The 27798-nt window shown below is 34.4% G+C and overlaps 1 protein-coding gene across 2 annotated transcripts in view; it reads left to right on the plus strand.

Moving 5' to 3' along the window:
* The window catches only part of LOC148948895 (orexin receptor type 2-like), a 356926-nt gene that overhangs the window by 233820 nt on the left and 95308 nt on the right, over window positions 1-27798 (plus strand). For both annotated transcript variants that reach the window (XM_089094812.1, XM_089094813.1), the window contains exon 4: window positions 2407-2524. In XM_089094812.1, coding sequence (XP_088950938.1) covers window positions 2407-2524 — 118 coding nt within the window. The remainder of the gene's footprint in view (window positions 1-2406; window positions 2525-27798) is intronic.

Below are 27798 nucleotides of genomic sequence, written 5' to 3' on the forward strand. Positions count from 1 at the left end.
CGACTGCTGCAACTAGTACTTGTGTTATTACGGCTACGACTACTAGTTCTACAACTACTTCTACTACTACTACTACTACTACTACTACTACTACTACTACTACTACTACTACTACTACTACTGTGACTACTTTCACAACTATGCCTTAGGGTATGAAGGTGAAATTTTCAGGTAATATTGAGGGACATATAATATTAAGTTTAATCTTTCTGCGTGTTTTGAAGGGAATGTTGAAGAAAGCCAAAGGTGCTATGTGCATACTACTGCTTTTGCTGCTATTGCTACAACAACTATTGCTGCTAAGCAAGCTTAGGGTATTAACGTGAAGCTTCCAAGGAATGTTTAGGCGCATGTTGAACTATATAAAAACAAACTATGAGCATGTAGATTTTCAAATGGGTGCAACAGCAATATCCTAGGAACGGCTTACATTATTAATTTGGACCTTTCAAGGTATGTTGTGGCGGATTTTGAAGTAACCAGAAGGTGTTACATGCATACTATTAATACAGCTACTACGATTACTGTAACTAAATACGCTAAGGGCATTAAGGTGAAACCTTTAGGCCGAGTTAGGGGAGTTTCAATTAAATGAACAAACTATATGCATGCAGGTTTTCAAAGGGGCATATAAGCAATATCATTTCAGCGTAGCGCAATATCATAGGTGAAAATTTGAGAGAATATAGAGGGGAAATTTGTACTAAATCAAAAGACACTATGTAAATGCAGATGGTCGAAGGGGCGGATCTGAAGAATGGATTTGGGTATTAAGCTGGAACTCTCAAGGAATGCTAAAAGGGGAAGATCAATTGACCAAAGACAATATTTGCATGCTACTACTGCTACTAATACTACTACTACTACTACTACTACTACTAATACTGCTGCTGCTACTACAAATACTACTACTACTACTACTACTACTAATACTGCTGCTGCTACTACAAATACTACTACTACTACTACTACTACTAAAACAGCTACTACTGCTACTACTACTACTATTACTACTACTTCTACTACTACTACTACTACTACTGCTACTAGCCTACTACTATTACTACTACTTCTACTACTACTACTAAAACTGCTACTACCACCACTATTAGTACTACTACTACTTTCACTACTGCCACTACAAATACTACTTCTGTAGCGAGTACTACCAAGGCTGAGGATATTTAAGTGAAATTTTGAGGAAATGTTGGGGGAAAAGTTGAACCAAATCAATACATACTATGTGGATACAGATTATCAAAAGGGCATATCAGCCATATCTCAACTTCCACCATATCAAGCTGAAACTTGCAGGGCATCATGTCGGGGTGTTCAACAGCCCAAAGGGCAAACTTAATAATGCTACTGCTGCTATTAATACTGCTGCTACTGCTACTACTACTACTAATACAACACTACTACTTCTACTACTGCTACCACTATCACAATGATACTAGTACTATTGAGACTAAGGGTACGAAGGTGAAAATTTGAGAGAATCTTGAGGAAAAATTTGAACTAAATTAAAACACACTGTGTAGATGCAGATTGTCGAAGAAGCTTATCTCAGGAATGGATTAGGGTATTAAGTTACAACTTTCAAGGAATGCTTAAAGGGAAGGATCAATTAACCAAAAGGCAATGTTTGTACGCCACTACTACTGCTACTACTACTACTCTTACTGCTACTTCTGCTACCACTACTACCACTACAACTACTGCTTTTGTAGCAAGCATTACCAAGGTTAAAGATATTGAAGCGAAAATTTGAGGAAATCTTGAGGAGAAAGTTGAATTAAATAAAAAAAATAGTATGTGCATACAGATTGTCAAAGGTGTATCAGCAATATCTTTGACAACTGGCATTGATTGGATCGAAAATGGAAAGTTCTACTGCCTTTTTTAAGAATCAAGTTATTGGAAAGCAACCAGCTCGATCAAAATTTTGATACAGCCGTTCTGTTCAACATAGCTGAAAAGTGCAGTAACTATGTCTTTCGCGATGTCAACCCCACCCCTCCCCCACAGCCCATGTAATCCCTTATAATATCTTATGATTACCAATTTAATAATTTATAGTAATTATGATTATTACTGTTAATTTATGTGCTCAATCATTATTTTCAATGCATTTTTTAAAGTTCTTCTATCTTTTTTATTTTTTATTTTTACAGAAACGAATTAAAAACGAAGAGGGATTAAATAGAAAAATTAACATATATTTTTGTTTAACAAAAGTAAAGAGCGAAGCTATGTCTTGAGCAGAACAAAAAAAAAACTAACAGGAGTTATAATGAACAAGGAACTGGGAACTAATGAAATAAAAAAGTGAATTTTTTGCATTTTTGTAACTTCCAATTAATGACAATAATAAAAGCATTCTCTGAATAGTCTCTTATTTTATAGGTTTTCAATAAAGCAATCGCAAGAAAAGTAATTTTTGGCATATGGCTGATTGCTTCTATTATCCTTATACCAATTTTGATTGTAAGGAAAGTTGTGGGACCTACTATCTTTAACAAAGGTAAGCTTACACATCTGGTTAAATTTTTCCTGAAAACTTACAACAGAAGAAATTCAAGATGTCTCTACTACCACTACTACTATTAACAACTAACTGCAGCACCAAGTTGCCTGAGGCCAACACAGCTACGTAAGCTCCTCCCCCATCCCAATCTATTCAAAGCTTCCCTCTTTACATTCTCCAACGAGGTTCCTATTTCCCTTAAATATTTCCTTACAACACCCTCCCACCCCAACCGAGGACATTTTTAGTTTTAGTTTTGCCCTAGACGGTCGGCTGATCTAGACAATTTTTGGCAATCTGTAAACCTTCACCTGCAAAAAATGCCCTAGCCATTTCAACTTTTCTGTCAATATAACCCTAGAAAGTGGAATCGAACCACATTTTTCGTAAAGCTTAGGGTTTGAGCTACAGTCGGTCAGTTGGGTAGTCATAACCGTGCATTGACCATTTCTCTGTAAGCCATTTAGCAAATATTCCTCCGTTTTACAGAGTGCACACGCTTCAGAACCTTACTTGACCAGTGTCATCACTGTGATACCCAATATTCAAATCTTGATTCGCAGACTTATCTTCCTATTCTTCCAAACTTTTTTCAACTGTAAAAACACTCTGGGCCTTGGCTATTCTACTGTTAGCACCTTCACTGCATTCAGCGTCTGGGCTAATAACTTCTTAACATTAATTTTCAAATCCATTCTTGCACCCTAAACTCGCAAAACCTCTAAGGGTTCATTCATTTTGCTAACACTTTCAGCTAAGATGCTTAAGTCATAAGCATAATCTTAGTCCATTGGAGTTTTAGATCCAGAATTGATTTCATGTTCTCCTGTGCTCCTTAAGACCAAGTCCATCAAAATTACCCACATTAACCGGGATAGAATCCAACAATGCTTAACTCCTGATTTAATACATAACCGCCTAATAACCTCATTTCCTACCTTAACCACGGCAATGTTATTCTTGTGCAGACCATTTATAACTTTAATGCATTCATCTGATATACCATACTAGAATAAGGCCTTCGCCAAAGCTCTTCTATCAGTTGAATGAAAAGCTTGCTCATAATCTATAAAATGAGGACTAAAGGTGTTTGATGACTCAGACACTTCTCAATTATTAATCTAAGAGTGAAAATACTCTAAGTCTAAGAGTGAAAATAGTCTAAGAGTGAAAGTGAGTGTAGAAGATACATCTTCTACACTTCCTAAAACCTTATTGCTCTCCTCTTTAAACTTTATCTGCAACAGCTTCAAGTCTAAAAATTACCCCCATACTAAGTAATTTGTTACCTACAAAAACCAGGCTTATAGGCTACCTCTATAATTACTACACTCACTCTTATCACTTTTCTTATACAGGGGTTTAACTAGTGCTTTCCTAAATCTCTAGATACTTCTCTTTTTCAAAATCGTTTTCCTAATCTTAAGTAGCTTATTTCTAAGTTCATAACCACCATTAAGAAACTCATTAAGCACGCTATTTGCACCTGGGCCGTATCATTTTTAATGATATAAGTACTGTCAATAATTCTTCGTCACAAAATAAATCTTCCTTCACAACCAAAGTGTCCTAAAATTTTCATTCTTTTCCTTTAACTCCATCATGGTTTAGAAAATTCTCAAAATATTCTACCCATCTCTCTTTAACTTTTTCCTTAGTAGTGATTGTGGCCCAGTTTCTATCTTTAACTGGGGCAAATCCAAATTGACCATTACATCTGAATTTATCAACTTACCAGTACAATATTTACCATTATACCGTCTGAATACATCTTCCAGATCTTTGGCAATTTTATCCATCATCTTTACTTCCGTCTCCTTAATTTATAGTTTGATGCTTTCTCCACTTTCTTTACATTTCTCTTATTTTCATATGATCTATCACTAACGCAATTATTCTACAAGTCCCTCCTTCTCTCTATTAAAAATAAAGCTATTTCATTAGTATTCCTAGCCACGTTCCTAAGTTCATTCCTCATAACATCATCAGCGACTTTACAAACTATTTCCCTGAAATTATTCCATCCATCTTCTGTATTGTCAAATTTTAAATTCTTCAGTTTAGTATTCAACTGTTCCTGGAAAGTGTCTCTCAAATTCTCATCCTTGAGTCTATCAACTTTATAGCTTCCCGGAAGGTAGTTACCCTTTCTAATTTTTAAGTTTCACATTAACCCTAGACACTACTAGATAGTTCAGTTTACTTTCAATATAAAAAACAGCACTCCTATATATCTTGTATCTATATATATCTATATCCTATCTATATCCTATATATCTATATATCCTATGTATCTTGTATTGATCCTGCCTGTATTCGGTTTACAATAACATAATCAACAGGATTAGCTGTGTTACTATCATTTGAATACCATGTTAACTTATGGACCATTTTTTGTTTTTTTTTACCAAATATTGTATTGATTATAACTAGATTATTATATCTACAAAATTGTAGTTGTCTGTAACCATCATGTTTTCTTTTGCTACATCAAATTTACACGGGCTTTGATATTATTTATTCCTATTTCTACTGACCTGGGCGTTGAAATCTATTTCTACTTGTGACCATGTCTATTTCTTTCTGTAGCTGTAAGTAAAATTTTATCTGAGTGACTGCAATTTTCGTCAGTCCGTCTATGACTGATACCCTGCACTTTTCACTCATAAAATGAACAACTATCATTCTATTATTAATACCTTCAGAAACTCTTTCTGTTTTCATGTTTCCTTTCCCTGGGACATGAGTTTCTGAAACTTCTAATAAGTCCAGTTCTAAGGGTCTTAACTCGTCAGTCAGAATGTCGATGAGGTAGCTACTGTTTGACATTATAAAATTCCAAGTTGCAATTTTAATATTCTCTGAATAATAGAAACTATTTTTGCCTCAGGAAAGTATATACCATCTATTGAATTTGCCAACGCCCCCGTACCAAACAGGTTTTTCTGGTAGGTAAACAGGTCATTACACTCTTTGTCAAGAGGATTTGCGTAATTTCAAAGTTCAGCAAGACTGTGTCCTAGCGTGATTGAATTTTTTGACAAGTGTCTCTAGTCAACACTAGTTTTTTTGGGAATGTGTCGTTGCTAAAACTAACTCTCATTTGACAAAGGGGTCTCACGCTTTTTGTTTTTCATAATAATTGCACAATTAAAGTGTCGTTTGACGTGGGCATTTTTTATGAGACAATCAGAGGTTGTTCAATATACGATAACTTGATTTGTGGTTGGGATTTGAATAAAAGAAATGGTTATGTTATTTGCTTGCATGTATAGGAATTCCCAAGTTATTTGCTTGCGTGTATAGGAATTCCCTCGTTATTTGCTTGTATGTATAGGAACTCCCATGTTATTTGCTTGCTTGTATATGAATTCCCACGTTATTTTGGTTGCGTTTATAGTAATTCCAATTTTATGTGCTTGAATTTATAGTAATGCCCTTGTTATTTGCTTGCGTGTATAGGAATACCCAGGTTCTTTGCTTGCGTGTATAGGAATTCCCAAGTTATTTGCTTGCTTGTATAGTTATGCCCTTGTTATTTGCTTGCATGTATAGGAATTCCCATGTTATTTGCTTGCGTGTATAGGAATTCCCATGTTATTTGCTTGCATGTATAGGAATTCCCATGTTATTTGCTTGCTTCTATAGGAATTCCCATGTTATTTGCTTGCATGTATAGGAATTCCCGTGTTATTTGCTTGCGCGTATAGGAATTCCCATCTTATTTGCTTGCATGTATAGGAATTCCTATGTTATTTGCTTGCGTGTATAGGAATTCCCAAGTTATTTGCTTGCTTGTATAGTAATTACCATGTTCTTTGCGTGCATGTATAGGAATTACCATGTTATTTGCTTGCTTGTATAGGAATTCCCATGGTATTGGCTTGCGTGTATAGGAATTCCCCTGTTATGTGCGTTCATGTATATGAACTCCCAAGTTATTTGCTTGCGTGTATATGTATTACCAATTTTTTTTGCTTGCTTGTATAGGAATTACTTTGTTATTTGCTAGCATGTATAGGACTTCCCGTGTTATTTGCTTGCGTGTATAGGAATTCCCATGCTATTTTAAGGGCTTATGTCCCCCCCCCATGCTATTATAAGGGGTTATGTCCCCTTCCTATGCTATTCCAGGAGCTTATGTTCCTTCCTATGCTATTATAAGGGGCTTTTCCGTGTGGTTTTTCTTTACTTGGTACCCATTAAAAACAAAATTTTTGTGTTAAATAAGTAGTTCTTATATATTTTAAAAGATCTTTACGGGGTTTGAGACACTCTGTTGCCTGATTCCGTTTGATTTTTCTTTACTTAGTGCTCATTAAAAACGAATTTTTTGTGTTAAATAAGTAGTTCTTGTATATTTTAAAAGAGCTTTACGGGGTTTGAGACACTCGGTTGTCTGATTCCGTGTCATTTTTCTTTACTTGGTGCCCATTAAATAAGTTGCTAGCGAAAACCCCGTGTGGATGAGTTGAAATAAAAAATTTTAACAAGAAATGGCTGAAAAGTGTTTTGGGGGAGATGAGTTGATTGGCAGAAGGATGTATTAGCGAATTTAAAGTGGAGGGCGAGTTGCTAGCGAAAAATCTAAGCTAATAGGGGTTTTTGACCGTAAACTCTAGTTTTTTGTAAGAAAATTATGGAAAATATAATTCGTTGGTTCATAGGTGAAACTTAAGTCCAGGTATGGATCGAAAAATAAACTATTTCTGTAGAATCTGAGCTAATAAGGGTTTTTGACCATAAACTCTAGTTTCCTGTAAGAAAATTATGCAAAATACAAGTCTCTCGTTCAAATGTGAAACTTAGGTCCATTCTCTGGTTCAAATGTGGAAAAACCCGTGTGAATGAGTTAAAATAGAAATTTTTTAACAAGAAATGACTGAAAAGTGTTTTGGAGGAGATGGGTTAATTGGCAGAAGGATGTATTAGCGTAGTTATAGTGGAGGCCGAGTTGCTAGTGAAAAACCCGTGTGGATGAGTTGAAATAAAAATTTTTAACAAGAAATGTCTGAAAAGTGTTTTGGGGGAGATGGGTTTATTGGCAGAAGGAGGTATTAGCGAACTTATAGTGGAGGGCAAGTTGCTAGTGAAAAATCTAAGCTAATAAGGGTTTTTGACCGTAAACTCTAGTTTTTTGTTAGAAAATTATGGAAAATACAATTTGTTGGTTCATAGGTGAAACTTAAGTCCAGGTATGGATTGAAAAATAAACTATTTCTGTAGAATCTGAGCTAATAAGGGGTTTTGACCATAAACTCTAGTTTCCTGTAAGAAAATTATGGAAAATACAATTCTCTCGTTCAAATGTGAAACTTAGGTCAATTCTCTGGTTCAAATGTGAAACTTAAGTCCAGTTTCGAATACTCATAATAATGAGGACTGATGGTTCTAATTCAATATTTTTTTTTTCATAAAAGCAAACTATTTTTTTAAACTTCGAAATTATTCAACTTTTTTTTTGTACGTATCTTAAAATTATGAAATATGCTTGCGGTTCTAACAATTGTACTCTGTGATTGGTCAGAGACACAATGTGGCTTTCCCACTGATATTCTATGTCCGAATATCGACACTACCTAGTCTATTGCATGTATTAAATCAGTATTTTTTACGCAGTAGTACGATAAACACATAAGTAATATCTTTTAAAAAAGTGAAGATGGAGCATTTTAATAAAGTGTGTTCACATGTCAATGTTATTGTAGCATTGAATGCTGACAAGGAGAAGTATTTAAACTATGAAACAAGTAAAAATGGTAGCACAATTTGAAATGTATGTGTGCATTGTCATGACAGTAAGGAATTTAATTTCTTTGGAGTACCAAAAAATTCAACTCTTTTGATGGTGGATATGCAAGAGTGAGATATCCAGAGATGATAGCACTCAAAGAAAATGCCAACATAAAAATCATAGTTGATGAAGAGGGACATCTTCTTGCCAGTGCTTGTGGTAACATGCTACCTATTGTTACACCCCATCGTCAACTTTCGGGTATTAGCATTCAACGGAAGATCAAAAGAAGACATGCATACTCTTCTAGTAATTTCATAAACCATATCTTGTCGACGTGCCGAAACTGTTACCTTTTTTAAAATAATGTTGTAATAGACAGTGAAATTGCCGGAAAAATAAAAAGGGCATCGGCAGAAAATATCACTAAGGAATATAAAGATGAATCGATGAAAAACAAGTACCAGCAAACTTCACTACCATTAATCAAACAATTAATGAACCAAATAATAGCAAAGATGAAGTGCATATTGAACATGTGGATAACCCCCCATTAGAAATGTGTTCACATGCTAGTGTTATTGTAGCATTGAATGCTGACAAGGAAAAGTATTTGAACTATGAAACAAGTACAAGTGATAGCACTATCGGAAACGTATGCGTGCGTTGTCATGACACTATGGAATTAAATTTCTTTGGAGTACCAAAAAAATTCGATTATACAAATGGTGGATATGGGAAAGTATCATTTCCAGAGATGTTAGTACTCAAAGAGAATGCCAACATAAAAATAATAGTTGATGAAGAGGGGTATCTTCATGCTAGTGCTATAGGTAACATACTACCTATTGATAGAACCTTTCGTCGGCTTTTATGTATTAGAATTCAAATGAAAGAAAAGAGGAAAAGAAAGGCATACTCTGCTACTAATTTTCTAAACCATCCCGTCTCTATGTTCCTAAACTTTTACCTGTGTAAAAATAATGTGATAATAGACGTTGAAATTGCCAAAAAAATAAAAAGGGTCTTGTCAGAAAATAACACTATGTAATATAAAGATGAAACGATGAAAAACAAAGCACCAGCAAATATTATTGGCTTTGATCAAACAGTCAATGAATCAAATAATACCAAAGACGAATAGCATATTTAACCTGTTCATGAAACAACAGTACAAACTTTTTATTATTAAAAATTGAATACTGATTATTATACTGATTTTAAACTAAGAGAAGACAATAACTACAATATCAATAGAGAATATGGTGAACCATTTTATAAAACAGGTTCAAAATGTTCAAAGTTAATCAGTAACATTAAAAATGTATCATAATATATTTTTGTATTAATATTCTACATAACACTATTTCATTAAAAACATAACATTGTTATGTGTTAATTATTTTTTAGAGTAAGATAGCACATCAATCGTTTATAATGTATATTTAAAACATCGACGATGTAAGAAAAGGAATTTGCGTACATCTATTGTCAAACACATGGGATAACATTGTCAAAATCTAGATATCAGAATGAAAAATTGTAGGTAAGTAAGTAAGCAAGTAAGTAAGTAAGTAAGTAAGTAAGTAAGTAAGTAAGTAACAAACTCTTTCTTGAATTCACCCCATGGATACACAATGCAGATATTTCATTTAAGAAATTATGAAAAAATTGTAAGCAAGTAACAAAAAATTGTAAGCAAGTAACAAACCCTTTCCTGAAGTCACCTCTCGGATCAAACTCTTTATTGATTCCACCTCTTGGATATACAGTACAGATACTTCATTAAAGAAATTATGAAAAAAATCGCAAGTAAGTAACTTTTTTCTCTTTATCACAAACAATTTTCACTTAGCTCCATGATGTAGAAATTTAATTCAAGAAATTATGAAAAAATTCTCAGTAAGTAACAATTTCTTTCTTGAAGTCAACTCTTAGATACACAATACGGAAATTTCATTCTAGAAATTATGAAAGTATTTGTAGGTAAGTAACAATCTCTTTATTGATTTCACCTCTTGAATATACAGTACAGATACTTCATTCAAGAAACGTGATTAAACACGTTTTTTGAAACTACATGCTATTTGCATGCCTTTCCTTGGCACCTTTCCAAATGAGCGGGGATTCCCCACTGCTTCCTACGCATTGCAAAAAGTGAGCATTACGAAAACTCCACGTTTTCAACCAGACTGGTTTTTTGGTTTTTTAGACAACACGAGAGACATGCAAAGTCGACATAGCTTTATTTCATTTTTTTAAAATTCAAGAAATTATGAAAAAATTCTCAGCAAGTAACAATTTCTTTCTTGAAGTCAACTCATGTGTAGAAATTATGAAAAAATTCTCAGTAAGTAACAATTTCTTTCTTGAAGTCAACTCTTGGATACACAATACGGGAATTTCATTCAAGAAATTATGAAAAAATTGTAACTAAGTAGCAAATTCTTTCTTGAATTCACTTGTTGAATAAACAAAAAGACATTTCATTCAAGAAATTATGACAAAATTCTAAGTAAGTAACAAACTCTTTATTGTTTTCAACGAGTTAGATATACGATGTAGAAATTAAATTCAAGAAATTATGAAAAAATTGTAACTAAGTAGTAAATTCTTTCTTGAATTCACCTGTTGGATAAACAAAAAGACATTTCGTTCAAGAAATTACGAAAAAATTCTAAGTACGCAACAAACTCTTTATTGTTTTCACGAGTTAGATAAACGATGTAGAAATTATTTTCAAGAAATTATGAAAAAATTCTCAAGAAGTTACCATTTCTGTCTTGAAGTCAACTCTTGGATACACAGTACGGAAATTTCATTAAAGAAATTATGAAAATATTTGTAAGTAAGTAACAAACTCTTTATTTATTCCACCTCTTGTATATACATTACAGATACTTCATTAAAGAAATTATTAAAAAAATCTCAAGTAAGTAAGTAACATTTTTTTTTTCTCTGTCAACTCTTAGATACACAATACGGAAATTAAATTCAGGAAATTATGAAAGTATTTGTAAGTAAGTAACAGTCTCTTTATTGATTTCTTCTCTTGAATATACAGTACAGATACTTCATTCAAGAAACGTGATTAAACACGTTTTGAAACTACATGCTATTTGAATGCCTTTGCTTGGCACCTTTCCAAAAGAGCGGGGATTCCCACTGCTTCCTACACATTGCAAAAAGTGAGCAGTACGAAAACTCCACGTTTTCAACCAGACTGGTTTTTTAGACAACACACCCACAGAGATGACACACACAATACGGAAATTTAATTCAAGAAATTATAAAAAAATATTTGTAAGTAAGTAACAGGCTCTTTATTGATTTAACCTCTTGATTATACAGTACAGATACTTCATTCAAGAAAAACTTGATTAAACACGTTTTGAAACTACATGCTATTTGTATGCCTTTCCTTGGCACCTTTCCAAACGAGCGGGGATTCCCCACTGGTTCCTACACATTGCAAAAAAGTGAGCAGTACGAAAACTCCACGTTTTCAACCAGACTGGTTTTTTAGGGACCAATCAGGAGAGATATGCAAAGTCGACATAGCTTTATTTCATTTGTTACGTGCGCGTACGTAACCCCGTATAAATGAACCTTAAAAAAAATGAAATAAAGCTATGGTAAATTTACATACCTACCCTTTTTGACCACTAAAAAAACCAGTCTGGTTGAAATCATGGGGTTTATGTCCTGGTCACTTTTTTGCAATTTTTATTACCCAGGGTGGAATCACTGTTTAGGTGAACACGAGCCGAGCACTGATATAAAAATAGCATGTAGTTTCAAAAAGTGTTTAATCACGTTTTCTTGAATGAAGTATCTGTACTGTCTATTCAAGAGGTGAAATCAATAAAGAGCTTGTTACTTACTTACAAATATTTTTTTTATAATTTCTTGAATGAAATTTCCGTACTGTGTGTGTCATCTCTGTGGGTGTGTTGTCTAAAAACCAGTCTGGTTGAAAACGTGGAGTTTTCGTACTGCTCACTTTTTGCAATGTGTAGGAACCAGTGGGGAATCCCCGCTCATTTGGAAAGGTGCCAAGCAAAGGCATGCAAATAGCATGTAGTTTCAAAACGTGTTTAATCACGTTTCTTGAATGAAGTATCTGTACTGTATATTCAAGAGAAGAAATCAATAAAGAGACTGTTACTTACTTACAAATACTTTCATAATTTCTTGAATTTAATTTCCGTATTGTGTATCTAAGAGTTGACAGAGAAAAAAAAAATGTTACTTACTTACTAGCGATTTTTTTAATAATTTCTTGAATGAATTATCTGTACTATATATCCAAGAGGTGGAATCAATAAAGAGTTTGTTACTTACTTACAAATATTTTCATAATTTCTTGAATGAAATTTCCGTACTGTGTATCCAAGAGTTGACTTCAAGAAAGAAATGGTTACTTCTTAGAATTTTGTCAAAATTTCTTGAAATTAATTTCTACATCGTTTATCTAACTCGTGAAAACAATAAAGAGTTTGTTACTTACTTAGAATTTTGTCGTAATTTCTTGAACGAAATGTCTTTTTGTTTATCCAACAGGTGAATTCAAGAAAGAATTTACTACTTAGTTACAATTTTTTCATAATTTCTTTAATTTAATTTCTACATCGTATATCTAACTCGTGAAAACAATAAAGAGTTTGTTACTTACTTAGAATTTTGTCATAATTTCTTGAATAAAATGTCTTTTTGTTTATTCAACAAGTGAATTCAAGAAAGAATTTGCTACTTAGTTACATTTTTTTCATAATTTCTTGAATGAAATTCCCGTATTGTTTATCCAAGAGTTGACTTCAAGAAAGAAATTATTACTTACTGAGAATTTTTTCATAATTTCTACACATGAGTTGACTTCAAGAAAGAAAATGTTACTTGCTGAGAATTTTTTCATAATTTCTTGAATTTTAAAAAATGAAATAAAGCTATGTCGACTTTGCATGTCTCTCGTGTTGTCTAAAAACCAAAAAACCAGTCTGGTTGAAAACGTGGAGTTTTCGTACTGCTCACTTTTTGCAATGTGTAGGAAGCAGTGGGGAATCCCCGCTCATTTGGAAAGGTGCCAAGGAAAGGCATGCAAATAGTATGTAGTTTCAAAAAAACGTGTTTAATCACGTTTCTTGAATGAAGTATCTGCACTGTATATTCAAGAGGTGAAATCAATAAAGAGATTGTTACTAACCTACAAATACTTTCATAATTTCTAGAATGAAATTTCCGTAGTGTGTATCTAAGAGTTGACTTCAAGAAAGAAATTGTTAATTACTGAGAATTTTTTCATAATTTCTTGAATTAAATTTCTACATCATGGAGCTAAGTGAAAATTGTTTGTGATAAAGAGAAAAAAGTTACTTACTTGCGATTTTTTTCATAATTTCTTTAATGAAGTATCTGTACTGTATATCCAAGATGTGGAATCAATAAAGAGTTTGATCCGAGAGGTGACTTCAGGAAAGGGTTTGTTACTTGCTTACAATTTTTTGTTACTTGCTTACAATTTTTTCATAATTTCTTAAATGAAATTTCTGTATTGTGTATCCATAAGGTGAATTCAAGAAATAGTTTGTTAGTTACTTACTTACTTACTTCCTTACGTCCTTACTTACTTGCTTACTTACTTACCTACAATTCTTCATTCTGATACCTAGATTTCGACAATGTTATCCCATGTGTTTTGACAATAGATGTACGCAAATTCCTTTTCTTACATCGTCGATGTTTTAATAGACATTCTAAACTCTTGACGTGCTAGCTTACTCTAAAAAATATCGAAGACATAACAATGTAATGTTTTTAATGAAATAGTGTTATGTAGACTATTAATACAAAATATATTATGATACATTATAAATGTTAATGTTTAAATTTGAACATTTTGAATTTGTTCAATAAAATGGTTCACCATGTTCTCTATTGATATTGTAGTTATTGTCTTCTCTTAGTTCTTAATCAGTGGAATAATCATTATTCCATTTTGAATCATACACAATTTTTACTGGTGTCTCATGAACAGATTCAATATGCTTTTCGTATTTGGTATTATTTGATTCATTGACTGTTTGATCAATGCCAATAATGTTTGCTGGTGCTTTGTTTTTCATCGTTTCATCTTTATTTCTCATAGTAATATTTTCTGACAATACCCTTTTTATTTTTCTGTCAACTTCAACGTCTATTAACACATTATTTTTACACATGTAACAGTTTAGGCACGTAGACAAGATATGGTTTAGAATATTAGTAGCAGAGTAGGCCTTTCTTTTCCTCTTTGCTTTCATTTGAGTGCTAATACCTAAGAGCCGACGAAAGCTTCTATCAATAGGTAGCATGTTACCTATAGCACTAGCATGAAGATGCCCCTCTTCATCAACTATTATTTTTATGTTGGCATTCTCTTTGAGTAATAACATCTCTGGAAATGATACTTTCTCATATCCACCATTTGTATAATTGAATTTTTTTTGGTACTCCAAAGAAATTTAATTCTACAGTGTCATGACAACGCACGCATACGTTTTCAATAGTGCTACCACTTGTACTTGTTTTATAGTTCAAATTCTTCTCCTTGTCATTATTTAATGCTACAATAACACTAGCATGTAAACACATTTCTTATGGGGGTCATCCACATGTTCAATATGCACTTCATCTTTGCTAGTATTTGGTTCATTAATTGTTTGATTAATGGTAGTGAAGTTTGCTGGCACTTTGTTTTTCATCGATTCATCTTTATATTCCTTAGTGATATTTTCTTCCAATACCCTTTTTATTTTTCCGGCAATTTCACTGTCTAATACAACAATATTTTTACAAAAGTAACAGTTTCGGCACGTCGACAAGATATGGTTTATGATATTAGCAGAAGAGTATGCATGTCTTCTTTTGATCTTCCGTTGAATGCTAATACCCGAAAGTTGACGATGGGGTGTAACAATAGGTAGCATGTTACCACAAGCACTGGCAAGAAGATGTCCCTCTTCATCAACTATGGTTTTTATTTTGGCATTTTCTTTGAGTGCTACCATCTCTGGATATCTCACTCTTGCATATCCACCCTCACAAGAGTTGATTTTTTTTGATACTCCAAAGAAATTAAATTCCTTACTGTCATGACAATGCACACATACATTTCCAATACTGTTACCATTTTTACTTGTTTCATAGTTTAAATACTTCTCCTTGTCAGCATTCAATGCTACAATAACATTGACATGTGAACACACTTTATTAAAATGCTCCATCTTCACTTTTTTTAAAGATATGACTTATGTGTTTATCGTACTACTGCGTAAGAAATACTGATTTAATACATGCAATAGACTAGGTAGTGTCAATATTCGGACATAGAATATCAGTGGGAAAGCCACTTTGTGTCTGTGACCAATCACAGAGTACAATTGTTAGAACCGTAAGCATATTTTATCATTTTAAGATACGTACAAAAAAAAGTTGAATAATTTCGAAGTTTAAAAAATAGTTTGCTTTTATGAAAAAAAAATATTGAATTAGAACCATCAGTCCTCATTATTATGAGTATTTGAAACTGGACTTAAGTTTCACATTTGAATCAGAGAATTGACCTAAGTTTCACATTTGAACGTGAGAATTGTATTTTCCATAATTTTCTTACATGAAACTAGAGTTTATAGTCAAAACCCTTATGAGCTCATGTTTTAGAGAAATAGATTATTTTTCAATCCATTCATTTACTTAAATGTCAACAATAAACAAATGAATTTCATTTTCAATAATTTTATTACAAAAAACTATATTTTAAGGTCAAAAACCCTTATTAGCTTATAGTTTTCACTCGCAGCTTGCCCTCCACTATAACTTCGATCATGTATCATTCTTCCAATCACTCCATCTTCTCCAAACCACTTTTCGGACATTTCTTGTTAAAAATTTTTATTTCAATTCATCCACACGGGTTTTTCGCTAGCAACTCGACCTCCACTATAACTACTCTATTACATCCTTCTGCCAATGAACCCCTCTCCTCCAAAACACTTTACAGTCATTTCTTGTTAAAAAATTTCTATTTTAACTCACTCACATGGGTTTTTCCACATTTGAACCATAGAATGGAACTAAGTTTAACATTTGAACGAGATAATTTTATTTTACATAATTTTCTTACAGGAAACTAGAGTTTATGGTCAAAAACCCTTATTAGCTCAGATTCTACAGAAATAGTTTATTTTTCTATCCATACCTGGACTTAAGTTTCACCTATGAACCAACGAATTGTATTTTCCATAATTTTCTTACAAAAAACTAGAGTTTACGGTCAAAAAACCCTATTAGCTGAGATTTTTCGTTAGCAACTCGCCCTCCACTTTAAATTCGCTAATACATCCTTCTGCCAATCAACTCATCTCCCCCAAAACACTTTTCAGCCATTTCTTGTTAAATTTTTTTATTTCAACTCATCCACACGGGGTTTTCTCTAGCAACTTTTTTAATGGGCACCAAGTAAAGAAAAATAACACGGAATCAGACAACCGAGTCTCTCAAACCCCGTAAAGCTCTTTTAAAAGATACAAGAACTACTTATTTAACACAAAAATTTCGTTTTTAATGAGCACTAAGTAAAGAAAAATCAAACGGAATCAGGCAACAGAGTGTCTCAAACCCCCGTAAAGCTCTTTTAAAATATATAAGAACTACTTATTTAACACAAAAATTTTGTTTTTAATGGTTACAAATTAAATAAAAAACACCTGGAAAAGCCCATGACAATATCGTCGGAAGGAACAGACGATCATTGAATAGCATAGGACGGGGACATAACCTCTTATAATTTCAGTTGGGGGGGCATAAGCCCTGAAAATAGCATGGGACTTCCGATACACGCAAGCAAAGAACATGGGAATTCCTATACATGCAAGGAACTAACACGGGAATTCCGATACAAGCAAGCAAAAAAACATGGTAATACCTATACATGCAAGCAAATAACATGGGAGTTCCTATACATGCAAGCAAATAACATGGGAATTCCTATACACGCAAGCCAATAACATGGGAATTCCTATACACGCAAGCAAATAACTTGGGAATTCCTATACAAGCAAGCAAATAACAAGGGAATTCCTATGCACGCAAGCAAATAACATGGGACTTCCTATAAACGAAAGCAAATAACATCGGAGTTCCTATACATGCAAGCAAATAAGATGGGAATTCCTATACACGCATGCAAATAACCAGGGAATTCCTATACATGCAAGCAAATAACATGGGAATTCCTATAGACGCAAGCAAATAACATGGGAATTCCTATACATGCAAGCAAATAACATTGGAATTCCTATACACGCAAGCACATAACATGGGAATTCCTATACATGCAAGCAAATAACAAGGGAATATCTATACCTGCAAGCAAATAACAAGGGAATTCCTATACAATAAATCAAATAACATTTGTATTACTAAACTAGCAATAAAATAACATGGGAATTCCTATAACTGCAATCACAATAACTGGGTATTACTATTCCAGCAATCAAAATAACGTGGGAAGTGCTGTTACTGCAAGAAAATATCCTTGGATTTCCTATAAATGCAAGCACATAACAAGGGAATTCCTATACAAGCACACACATAACTTGGGACTTCATATACATGCAAGCAAATAACATAACCATTTCTTTTATTCAAATCCCAACCACAAATCAAGTTATCATATATTGAACAACCTCTGATTGGCTCATAAAAATGCCCACGTCAAACGATACATTCATTGTGCAATTCTTATCAAAAACAATAAGCTTTATACCCCTTTTTCCAATGAGAGTTAGCTTTAGCAACGACACATTCCCAAAAAACTAGTCTTGACTAAAGGCAATTGTCCAAAAAATCAATCACGCTAGGACCCGGTATTGCTGAACTTTGAAATTACGCAAATCCTCTTGACAAAGAGTGTAATGACCTGTTTACCTACCAGAAAAACCTGTTTGGTACGGGGGCGTTGGCAAATTCAATAGATGGTATATACTCAGGAAAAGCTGTGATCCCAGAAATAGTTCAGTAAGGGGACTAACAAATCTTCGCAAGTCTAAACGAAGTACTTAAGCTGGCTTAGGACCGGATAGCAAGAATTCTCTGGGACCTTCAGTTGAATGGAGCATTCAGTTGAATGGGACCTTCAGTTGAATGTGCATCTCTGGGCTCCTCTTGGTCACAACATCGTTTTCCACACTTGGCGATGAACTTCTATCAACAAGAGTCATAATCCTGCACAGACATGCTCAAGCCTATTACCCCGACTCATTATATATTCATACCTACAAATATTAGGCTACTACGGGGAGGTAACCCCTAGTGGATGAATTAGATAGGAAGAGGCTTTTCAGTCCAAAAACGTACACCAAAACAGACCAAACCCGGGAGATTTATTCATTAATCAGAATCCAGTGTAAATATTGTGTTGATTACTTGGCTATAATTGCCTCGAGGGGTTCATTTAGAGTATAACAGTTTTATTGAAAATATAAAAGAAATACTTAAGAATTAATACTAAATTAATGGTAATAATAAAAAGTTTCCATTTTTATATTAAACGGCAGAATTTCATAATAATCCCATTAAGCCACGCTTTATTGCTGGGGCAGCTAGGTGTCCAACCAAAATTGCGGCTACTGACCTGTCTTCAATTTTAGGGGAAATTAGAAATGAACTTAAGGCCTATTCCTCTGGAATTAAAAATACTTCTAATTTTAATCCATACTGTATGGCGGCAATAGACCCTTAAGGTCCAAACCGGCGGTGCTGATCCACGTTTTGAGGCCTTCAGCCAGGAAGTGCAATGGGGGGGGGGCTGGGGGCCATCCATCCTGTGCTTTTGCACACCCTTCCTGCTTTCCGTCCCCAGGTTTATCCAGGTACCCATTTAGAGCTGGGTTGACTCTGGCTAAACTAACAGGGTCACACCACTGACCCGCGTCCCAACCTTTGAAACTGGCCACGCCAGGGATCGAACCCGTGTCCCTTGGACAAAGAAATCTCAACCCAGCACACGTTCACTTAGCCAGACGGCCTATGGACGTCTGGACTGTTAATAATTCATTACAAGTGATAGACTCTTTGGGTTTAGTTTCAGCCACTGTATATATAATAGGCAGTATGATCTTTCCCCATCTCACCCATTATAAAAACCCGGACCGAGGTGCGAGTACTCCAGAGAACGTAGGAACATAAGCGACATTAGATCTTTTCACAGGTAGACAAGTCAGATTTCTCTTGAACGCGAAACTTGGCTTCAGCGTTGGAACACTGTATTTTAAACAAACTAATTTTAAATTAATTTATTCCAATACATATATGAAAATCGGTAATTAATAGTGCAATGTTGTTATTAGATGTTTTTAGAAATTACAAGTAGGCTTCGAAGTCTCGAGTTAGTATCAAAGGCATTTTGAGAAAGTGTCTGCCAAAATACGTGTTCCAGGGTAATTGGACCGCTGATAGCAGATCAAATGAGAGGAGCTGTTTTTACGCACCGATATATATATATATATATATATATATATATATATATATATATATATATATATATATATATATATATATATATATATATATATATATATATATATATATATATATATATATATATATATATATATATATATATATATATAATATATATATATATATATATATATATATATATATATATATATATATTCCCCCAAACATTCCCCCAAACCTCAAAACAAAATTTTGAGGTAGCCATTTTGTTCAGCGTAATTGATCTCCAGATAGAAAATGTGTTTTTGAGGAGGATACTCCCAAACCCTCAGGGCAAGGGTTTTAAGTTATGCCGTGAGGGCATATAAGAACGATGTTGGCACAATGTACTATGTATTATTTTTTTCCTTTAGAGCAGGGCACTTCATATTGAAGGGGTCGTAAGAACTTAAAAAGGGGCTTATTCGATTGGAAATTGAGAGTTCTAGTGACCTTTTTAATAGTCGAAAATGATTGGAGGGCAACTAGCCCCCTCCGTCGCTCATCATTCCCCCAAAAACATCCAATCAAAATTTTGAGATAGACATTTTTTTCAGCGTAGTTGATTTCCAGATAGAAAATATGTTTTTGAGGAGGACACTCCCCAACAAACCTCAGGGCAAGGATTTTAAGTTACGCCCTTGGGGTATACAAGGTTTTTATTGAAGGCATTGTCGTAGAAACTTAAAAACAGGCTCATTCGATTGGAAATTCGAAGGTCTGGTACCCTTTTTAATAGTAGTAAGTGATTGGAGGGCAACTAGCCCCCCCTCCCTTCCACTTCCATCATTCCCCCAAACACATCCAATTGAAATTTTGAGATAGTTATTTTGTTCAGCGTAGTTGATTTCCACATAGAAAATATCTTTTTGAGGAGGACACTCTCCCACAATCCTTAGGGCAAGGGTTTTAAATTATGCCCTGGGGTCATATAAGGTTTTTATAGAAGGTGCTGTCGTAGAAACTTTAAAAATGGTTCATTCGATAGGAAATTCAAATGGCTACTACCCTTTTTAATAGTCGAAAGTGATTTGAGGGCAACTAGCCCCCCTCCCACGCCCATCATTCCCCCAAACACATCAAATAAAAAATTTTAGATAGCTATTTTGTTCAGCGTAGTTGATTTTCAGATAGAAAATATGTTTTTGAGGAGATCACTCCCCCACAAACCTTGGGGCAGGGGTTTTAAGTTATGGCCTGAGGGCAACTAAGAACGATGTTGGCACTATGTACTATTTTTTTTTTCCTTTAGAGCTGGGCACTTCATATGGAAGGGGTCGTCTTAGAAACTTCAAAAAGGGCTCATTTGATTGGAAATTGAGAGTTCTAGTGCCCGTTTTAGCAGTAAAAAGTGATTGGATGGCAACTAGCCCCCCCCCCCACCCACGAACATCATTCCCTCAAACACATCCAATCAACATTTTTAGATAGCCGTTTTGTTCAGCGTAGTAGATTTCCAAATAGAAAATATATTTTTGAGGAGGACTTTCCCCCACAACCCTCAGGGCAAGGGTTTTAAGTTAAGCCCAGGGGGCATAAAAGGTTTTTATAGAAGGTGTTGTGCTAGAAACTTCAAAAAAGGTTCATTGCATTGGAAATTCAAAGGGCTAGTGCCCTTTTTAATAGTCGAAAGTGATTAGAGGGGAGGGCAACTAGCCCTCCCCACGCCCATCATTTCCCCAAACAAATCTAATCAAAATTTTGAGATAGCCATTTTGTTCATCGTAGTTGATTTCCAGATAGAAAATATGTTTTTGAGGAGGAGACTCCCCCACAGCCCTCAGGGGAAGGGTTTTAAGTTATGCCCTGGGGGAATATAAGGTTTTTATAGAAGGTATTGTCGTAGAAACTTCAAAAAAAGCTCATTCGATTGGAAATTCAAAGGGCTAGTACCCTTTTTAATAGTCGAAAGTGAATTGAGGGCAACTAACCCTGTTCTCACGGCTTTCATTCCCCCAAAACATCCAATAAAAATTTTGAGATAGCCATTTTGTTCAGCGTAGTTGATTTCCAGATAGAAAATATATTTTTGAGGAGGACACTCCCCCAAAACCCTCAGGGCAAGGATTATAAGTCATGCCCTGGGGGCATATAAGGTTTTTATTGAAGTCTTTGTCGTAGAAACTTGAAAAAGGGCTCATTCGATTTGAAATTCAAAGGGATAGCACCCTTTTTAATAGTCGAAAGTGATTTGAGGGCAACTAACCCCCTCTCACGCCCACCTTTTCCCCAAACACATCCAATCAAAGCTATTAGATATCCATTTTATTCAACGTAGTTGAAAGTTTGGACTCAGGTCAAGGGTTGTAAGTTATGCCCTGGGGCATACAAAGTTTTTATTGAAAGTGTTGTCGTAGAAACATCAAAAGGGGCTTCAAACTCATTCAATTGGAAATTGAAAGGGCTAGTGCCTTTTTTAATAGTCGAAAGTGATTGGATAGCGACTAACGCTCCTCTCACGCCCAATATTTTCCAAAACACATCCAATCAAAATTTTGAGATATCGATTTTGTTCAACATAGTTGAACGTTCTGGAAATTAAGTATTTTAGGATGATAACCCCCTCAGAGCCCTCAGTGAAAGGGTTGTAAGTTATGCCCTGGGGGCATATAAGGTTTATATAGAAAGTTGTTGTATAAATCATAGGCAGCACGATCGCGCTGCCTAAGTAAAGAACGGGGACACTCGAGAAAGAGACAAGAAACGGGGACTAAATAAAGAGGAGGACACTCTGCCACAACCCTTAGGGCAAGGGTTTTAAGTTATACCCTGGGGGCATATAAGAACGATGTTGACACAATGTATTATTTATTTATTAATTCCTTTAGAGCAGGGCACTTCGTATCGAAGAAGTCTTCGTAGAAACTTCGAAAAGCGCTCATTCAATTGGAAATTGGAGTGGCTTGTGCCCTTTATAATAGTCAAACGTGATTGGAAGGTGACTAACACCCCTCTCACGCCCACCATTTCCCCAAACACATCCAATCAAAATTTTGAGATAGCCATGTTGTTTAACGTCGTTGAAAGTTCTGGAAATTCAGTCTTAGAGGATGACAACCACCCTAACAGAACTTAGGGTAAGGGTTTTAATTTATGTCCTGGGGGCATATAAGGTGTTTATAAAAAGCGTTGTCATTTCCAAAAGGGCTCATTCAATTGGAAATCGAAAGGCCTAGTGCCCTTTTTAATAGTCGAAAGTGATTGGAAGGCTTGATGTTCTTGTAGTAAAGATAGAGGTGAGTATAATGCAATATTTTTTGTTGTTGTTGTTGTTTAGACCACGGCACTTTGTATAGAGGGGGTTGTCGTAGGAAGTTTGAAAATGGCTCATTCGATTGAAAATAGAAAGGGCTACTTCCCTTTTTAATAGTCGAAAGTGATTGGAGGGCAACTAATACCCCTTCCACTCCCACCCTCCAACACCAACCCTCCCATTTCTGCTCTTAAAATTTAACCAAATCAAAATAGCGTAAGTGTATCCAATGTTTCAAATAAATTAAACAGATTTTTTTGCTAATGGTATCAAGTTTTCCATTTCAGGTCAACTAGAGGAGGTATGAAACTAAATTAAAAACCACTATTTGTGTCCAGATTTTTAAAAGGGGGTTTGTTGTTAAGAATTGCTGAAAATTTTTCTTCAGCATACAAATAGCAGGCTAAACTATAAAGTCTTAAAAAACGGAAAGATTTAAAGTATTATTTTTTTCTCCTCTGAAAAGACTAGGTCAATATAAAACGAACAGAAATTAATTAAAAAAACTTTTTCAACAAAATAAGTTTTTCAAAGGTGATTAAAGAACTCCGTCAAACAAAAAATGATAAAAAATGTAATCAAATACCCAGCCAAGTGCTAAAGTATTGTAAATCGATATAGATAAGTAAATGAAACCCAAAAAAAACAAATATCATGGCAAATAACCAAGGAAGGCACAAAGCGAGCAGAAGTTAACATAATTTGTGCTAAAAACTCCTATGCCTTCACAAGGCCAGAACAAGGCCAAGACGGGAACTCATCCCAGTATTAAAAGAAAAAAAAAATGTTTCCAATGTGGCAGCTATGATACGACAGACTGACAATACTTGACTTGACTTTTATTTTCAACTAATAATACATCATACTTAACTGGCACTACAACACATTTTTTGAATAACATTATCAACAAACGTAGAAATGGTAAGAACGTATGACGTTTTATTAAGCCACTATTGTGACTTGAGCAGCGTCACACAACCTTTTATCATAAACCAAAACTCATTCACTCTTTCTACACTTTTCATACCATTCAATACAAATTAACTCAATTTAACTTTTTTTTTTAACTTTTTGTTTTACAACTTAATTACAATTTAACATTTTTTAAATAAATAAAAAAAAAAAAAAAAAAAAAAAAAAAAAATTTAATTCCCACTCAACAAAAACTTTTTTAATATAATTATAAAATGAAACTGGTTTTCTGACTCCCTAATGCTCTCCGGGAAATCATTCCACAAATTAACTGCATAATTTCTAACTGCAAAACTAGATCGACTCGTACTCCTTACTTCTGAGACTAAGCTTCCACGACCTCTAGTCCTATGATGATGATAATCACAATTAAACTTAAAAAACTCTCTAAAATATTTTGGAGATAATCTATTAAGCACCTGGTAAGTAAACACTCCCGCCTGATGGTCCCTGATCTGATGAATATTTAAAATTCTAAAACTAGTAAAAGATTCACGTGTATGCTCATACTGAACAAACTCACCCAGTACTCGAAGTGCCTTATTCTGAAGAATCTGCAGTCTTTTAATATTTGAAGTAAAATTAGATGCATAAATACAGCAACCATAAACAATAAAAGGATGAAAAACAGTATGATATATATTCCTTAAAACAGTTAAGGGTAACACGTGTTTCAAACGCCGCATCACTCCAAGACCTCGTGCAAGTTTAGAAGAAATCATATTTATGTGTTTCTTCCAACTCAAATTATTATCAACATAAAATCCTAAATATTTATTTTCAAAAACCTGTGAAAGCGACAAATTTTCAAATACTACGAAAGCATTATTTACAATTTTTCCTACCCTACTAAAAATCATATAATTTGTCTTAGAAGTATTAACAGCAAGGTAACTAAAGGAGGTAAACACCAAAAGGTTTTCCAGCGTTCGGTTTGCTTTATCTACCAGTTCTTCCAGTGACTGTGCAAAAATAGTCAAAGCAGTGTCATCTGCAAATGCTGTAACAGTTGCTTCAGGCATGTAGAACCTCAGAGTATCTATGTATACGAGAAAGAGTAATGGACCAAGGACTGAGCCCTGAGGAACTCCACATTTTACAGGATAGACTCCGCTAACGATGTCATCTATCATTACTTTAGTTGATCTTCCATACAAGTATGATTTAAACCAATCCAAGCAAACATCTTTTATCCCCAGACTAGATAGGCGACACAGCAGCAACTCAAAATCCACAGTGTCGAAGGCTTTTTTGAAGTCAACAAAGATCGTTAAAGGAATAAGACCTTTTTCTAGAGCTCCATTGATTACATCCAGAAGATGATGAACAGCATGGCTAGTAGAATGTTTACTGTGGAATCCAAATTGGCTGTCACACAATATTCCTAGTTTATCCAAATATTCATAAAGTCTCCTTTGAATTATCTTTTCATAGATTTTAGAAAAAATAGACAATAACGAAATCAGTCACCAATTCGATAGTTCTTGTTTCTTCCCCCTTTTATACAATGGTATTACCTTTGCAAATTTAAGACCACTAGGGAATTCACCAGTCTGGAGTGAAAGATTTATTAAATTAGTTAGAGAAGGTAATATATAAGCTAGGATAGCATTTACAGCTCTAAGATTAAATCGATCTATTCCGGCCGAGTTGGACTTCAGTCCTTTCACTGTGCTCTCGATCTCCTTTGTTGTGCACGTCTCGAACGAAAAAATGCACCCTTCGCCTCGATTATCAATAAAGGACTTCTCCAGATGTCTTCTAGACTTTTTAGCTACTTCTTCCTTAATACTCGCGCCTGTGTTCGTGTAATATTTTCCGAATTCATCTGCCATTTCCTGTTTGTCAGTGTTTTCCCTTCCATTCACAAACAAACTCTTTAGTCAACCATTATTATTAGTATTCCCTTCTAAAACCTCATTTATTAGTAGTCAGGCTCCTTTTGCTTCACCACTTTTACTATTAGAAGAAGAATCATAATATGTTTTTTTGTCACTGCGACGCTTATGATTAACTTTGTTTCTCACTCGCTTAAATTCTTCAAACATACTCACATTTTCTGGGCTCTGTAAATGTTCTTCAAAAAGCTGGTTTCGCATTTCCATTATTTTAAGCAATTCTGTGGTCACCCATGACTTTCTTGGCTCATTTTTCTTTTTTCATTTTCATCAGAGGACAAGACGCCTCATATACCAGTAAGAGAGTATTCATAAAAATGTCAAACGCTGTGGTTGCATTCTTCTCTTCGCTAACTTCATCCCACGCTATAGTACTATCTCGCTCTTTCAGCTTTCTCAAGTTATTATTTCTCATATCTCTATAAACTCTCTTACTTAGGTGTTTAGCAGAAGTTTTAATATTATTTATCATACAAACAATCGGGAGGTGGTCAGAAGCAGGTTGAAGGAGAACATCACAGAATGCTTGCCTCAATAGATTTGAAGAAACAAATATGCTATCAATTAATGTTGCCGACTGAGCAGTGATACGGGAAGGAATCAGATTCACTGGGTACAAATCATGAGATAATGCAAGATTTAAAAATTTTAAATTAACACTATTTAAATTCAATAAATTAAAATTAAAATCACCCAGAATAACACACTCTGATCAATTAGACTGGGCCCTCCTTAAAAACATATCAAACTCCTAAAAAAATTCCTCCGAATGAGCACTAAGGGATCTGTAAACCAGGCAAACAATTCAATTTTTACCTTTTTTTATTTCAATCTCAATAGAAAAAATTTCTATCTTACCTTCATTCCATAAATAAAGGCCCTCCCTTTCCTCAAAAGTCAATCCCTCTCTCACCAAAAATGCAAGTCCCCCACGCCCCATTGACTGCCTCGACTTTGATATCAGTTGATAACCTGGAAAAGCGTAGGAAGAGAGAAGAATATTCATACTCGAAAAGATTCACAAATTCCCAAAATATCAATCATACTATCAATATTACTTAAAAACTAAACTATTTCTTCAAAAGCAGACGTTATGTGGCAATTCCATTGAGCAACACACAAAGTATACATCTCTTTTTTAATTTGACCAAACTCTTCAAAACGAACGTAGCGGCTAGGACGGAATGGCTTGGGGCATTCATCAACTCGATCTTGAAAATGGAGGCCTATCTGATGTGATAAAAAATCATCAACTAAGAGCGAATTTTTTTCAAGCAACTCTAACCGAGGTATTGGGAGTATTCTAACCATAATAAGAAAATAAAATAAAAAGCCACGATCTTGTTTTCTTCATTAGGGATAAAACCCATACATAAACTGGAAAGAAAGGAAATAGGAATAATTGAAAAATAATAAGAATAGATAAACACATAGAAAGACTCAAAATTTAAATACAAAAAAAAAAAAAAAAAAAAAAAAAAAAAACAGGACACTCAATCACGATCTAATATATCATTCAGAGAGCCAAGTCTACGAGAAGAAGTTGCATTTTTCGGACGGACATACATCCGATCTTGGTTTGACCACACGAACTTATTGCCGTATTTTTCCCTTGCAGCATTCAACAATTCTCTTTTTTTCTTTATTAAGTTCTCAGCCACAAAAATCTTCGTGTTCACCAGGTTTTTTTGCAAGCAAAAACTTTCACAGCTGTGTGGCGGTCTTTAAACTTCACTAAAACTGGAGCAATTTTATCAGAGCGGCTATCATCAGAGTTCAGCCGAAACCTATGCACAGATATAACATCAGTATCAGCAAGACCTAAGAACGCCATCTTATTGCGTATAAAATTCATTGTTGCATCTTTTACTTCAAC

Source organism: Artemia sp. Qi Xiang Cuo, chromosome 9 (genome assembly GCF_049724085.1).
Source record: "Artemia sp. Qi Xiang Cuo chromosome 9, ASM4972408v1, whole genome shotgun sequence".
In the NCBI taxonomy this organism is placed as follows: Eukaryota; Metazoa; Arthropoda; class Branchiopoda; order Anostraca; family Artemiidae; genus Artemia; species Artemia sp. Qi Xiang Cuo.